This window comes from Seriola lalandi, unplaced genomic scaffold, assembly GCF_002814215.2.
Source record: "Seriola lalandi dorsalis isolate HSWRI2012SDOR001 ecotype SW California unplaced genomic scaffold, Sedor1 jcf7180002054955, whole genome shotgun sequence".
NCBI classification, from domain to species: Eukaryota; Metazoa; Chordata; class Actinopteri; order Carangiformes; family Carangidae; genus Seriola; species Seriola lalandi.
In genome coordinates, this window is record NW_019525506.1 from 103,854 (window position 1) to 106,457 (window position 2,604).

Sequence of the window (2,604 nt, forward strand, 5' to 3'; positions counted from 1 at the left end):
TTTTAAAGAATAATCCTTGACTGGGAGAAGAAGGTGGTTGTGTCCAGATCTACCGTAACTGAGAGAGAGAGAGTTAACAAAGAGCATAACAGACAGTCCCTCAAGTCGTGTATATAAAGACACTCACGGGCCCCCACTCAGACACAGTCCAGTGGCGTTCGCAGGGCGGACCGGTGCAGTTTTTGACGTTGGGTGGTTTGGTCATCGGGTCACACGGTCGGGTCTCGTCGGAGCAGCGGACGTCGCGGCTCACCTGGGCTTTGCGGCCACATTTAGCAGGACACTGGATGGAGGAGAGACGCACAGGGACAAGTCAGGCTGATTGTTACCAACAGAGAGACGCCGCCGACGTGCAGCGGCTCGAGACGCCACAGTTAGTTATCAGACGGTCAGTGTGATGACGTGATCCTGACCGAGACGTCTGAGGTCGAGCTGCTGCAGTCGACCTCGTTTGGAGCCACTTGGCAAAGTTTTTGCTTTTAAAGAGTCTGAAATTCACTGAAAGAGACAAGAAAACAAACATCTGGAGAATCTGAAGAGAGTCGTCGTTTAAACTTTTAGTAGATTTAATATTTAATATTAATTGTTGCCTTGGCAGGAAGCTGAAAAACAAACTAACTGCAGTAGCTGTGCTGCCAAATTCAAGCCTTACAGCTGATGTTCCTGTGCTCGTGTGTTACCTGCTTTAAAGACCCCGTTCTGACCCGTCTGCTAGTCTCTGGTTCTGGTCTCAACAGACAGAGAGTCTGGGTCTGACTGAGTCTCTCTGATGTTACCTCCTCAAACCATCCTCATACTCTCTGCTCTCTCACCTGTCCACCTGGAGCAAGCAGGTGGTGGGCGGGGCATAAGGCCTGATCCACATTTCTCAATCAGGAAGTGAGAGGAGACGAGCTTCAGACCCAGTTTTAATGTGGGAAAACCAAGTTAAACTAAATATTTATTATAACAGAGTCGTAAACATGTTTGAAGAGCAACTTAAAGTTCAGGTTTAAAAACATAATAAATGTTTACTGTTTATATTTTGCCTTCAATACAAGTGACTCATGATGTTCAGTTACAAAAGATGTGATGATGAAATAAACAAGAAAATATTAAACGCACTGAGAACCGCTGATTGCAGCTGAACGTGTGACTGTGTTTGTACACGTCAGTCATTCTTTGTGCTTCACAAACCCGGGAGTCACGTCCCGGTCTGTGAAGAGTCTGACCGGAGCAGCAGCGTCTCGGAATCAGACTCGAGACTCGGTCAAAAATCCAAAATCCAAATAAAGCAAATAAAAGAAAGAAAAAAAAAAAAAAAAAAAAAAAAAAAAGTCTGAATTAAAAAGTGGAGCAAAGTAAAACAGGTGCTGTACTGTAAACGTGAAACCCCCCCCCCCCTCCTCTCAGCTGGGTGACGTACCTCGGTCCACTCGGCCACCTCCCACTGCGGGCCGCAGGCGGGGCTTTTGCAGGCCCGTCTCTCCACGGGTCTCTCCAGGTCGGCCATGGTGCAGAGGTCGCTGTAGACGGAGCTGTCCAGGCCCGGAGAGAGCATCTTCCAACAGCGCACCTGACGAAACTGGAACCCCTCCCCGCAGGTCCTGGAGCACTCGCTCCAGCTGCTCGCCTCCCACCTGAACATCAGCGCAGCTCGGGTCAAGCTTCTGTCTCAGGTACACTCAGCATTTACAACTGTTATGTAGTTTGAGCGGGACCCGGTCTCTACCTGGGCTGACACTCTCTGCCGATACAGAAGTCGTGGACGGGCTCCGGTCTGGTCAGAGCGTCGCAGTACATGTCGTGCACCTCCACGCCGTCGTATCGAACACACGAGACGAAGGACTTTGACACACCTGGGGAAGGGAAGGTTTATTTATACAGAACGTTTTATACCTCTAAAGGTGTTCACAAGGCTAAAAACTGTGTTTTGTGAGGTCACCGTGACCCTGACCTTTGACCTCTGACCGCCAAAATCAAATCAGTTCATCCTTGAGTCCAAGTGGATCTTTGTGCCAAGTCTGAAAAAATTCCCTCAAGCTGCTACAGAGATATCGAACGGGACGGACAACATCGCGATCATGTGTGTGTGTGTGTGTCTGTGAGTGAGTGTGTGTGTGTGTGTGTGTGTGTGTGTGTGTGTGTGTGTGTAGGTACCTATGGAGCACGTCATGCTGCAGGGCTCCTGAGACGAAAGTTTCCAGCGATACATGTCTGCAGCGCTCAGTTTCAGGTTCTTCTGGTAGAGCCTCTGATTCCCCCTGAGACACACACACACACACACACACACACACACACACACACACACACACACACACACACACAGACATTAACCTCTCAAGATTCCAGGTAGATCTTCAGAAATGTTTTCAGGACATTTAAGGATACCCAGTGTAGTACAGAGCCTGAAACACACACACACACACACACACACACACACACAAACACACATGGTCACACACTCACACACACACACACACACACACACACACACACAAACACACACGCTCACACACACAGGCCTCAGACCACAGTGTGACAGCTGATTCACAGCCTGCATCCCAGCAGACGCACTTTGTTTTTTCATCACATCACATAAAAGTCATGTGCACATTCTTGTCA

The 2,604-nt window shown here is 48.8% G+C and overlaps 1 protein-coding gene across 1 annotated transcript in view; it reads right to left on the bottom strand.

Annotated features, from left to right (window-relative positions):
* ttc16 (tetratricopeptide repeat domain 16) overlaps nt 1-2,604 on the bottom strand; it is a 37,707-nt gene that overhangs the window by 9,129 nt on the left and 25,974 nt on the right. The window contains exons 14-17 of the mRNA XM_023394982.2: nt 2,140-2,243; nt 1,712-1,838; nt 1,406-1,619; nt 128-283 (exon numbers count right to left, since the gene is read on the bottom strand). Of these exons, the coding sequence (XP_023250750.1) occupies nt 128-283; nt 1,406-1,619; nt 1,712-1,838; nt 2,140-2,243 (601 nt within the window). The remainder of the gene's footprint in view (nt 1-127; nt 284-1,405; nt 1,620-1,711; nt 1,839-2,139; nt 2,244-2,604) is intronic.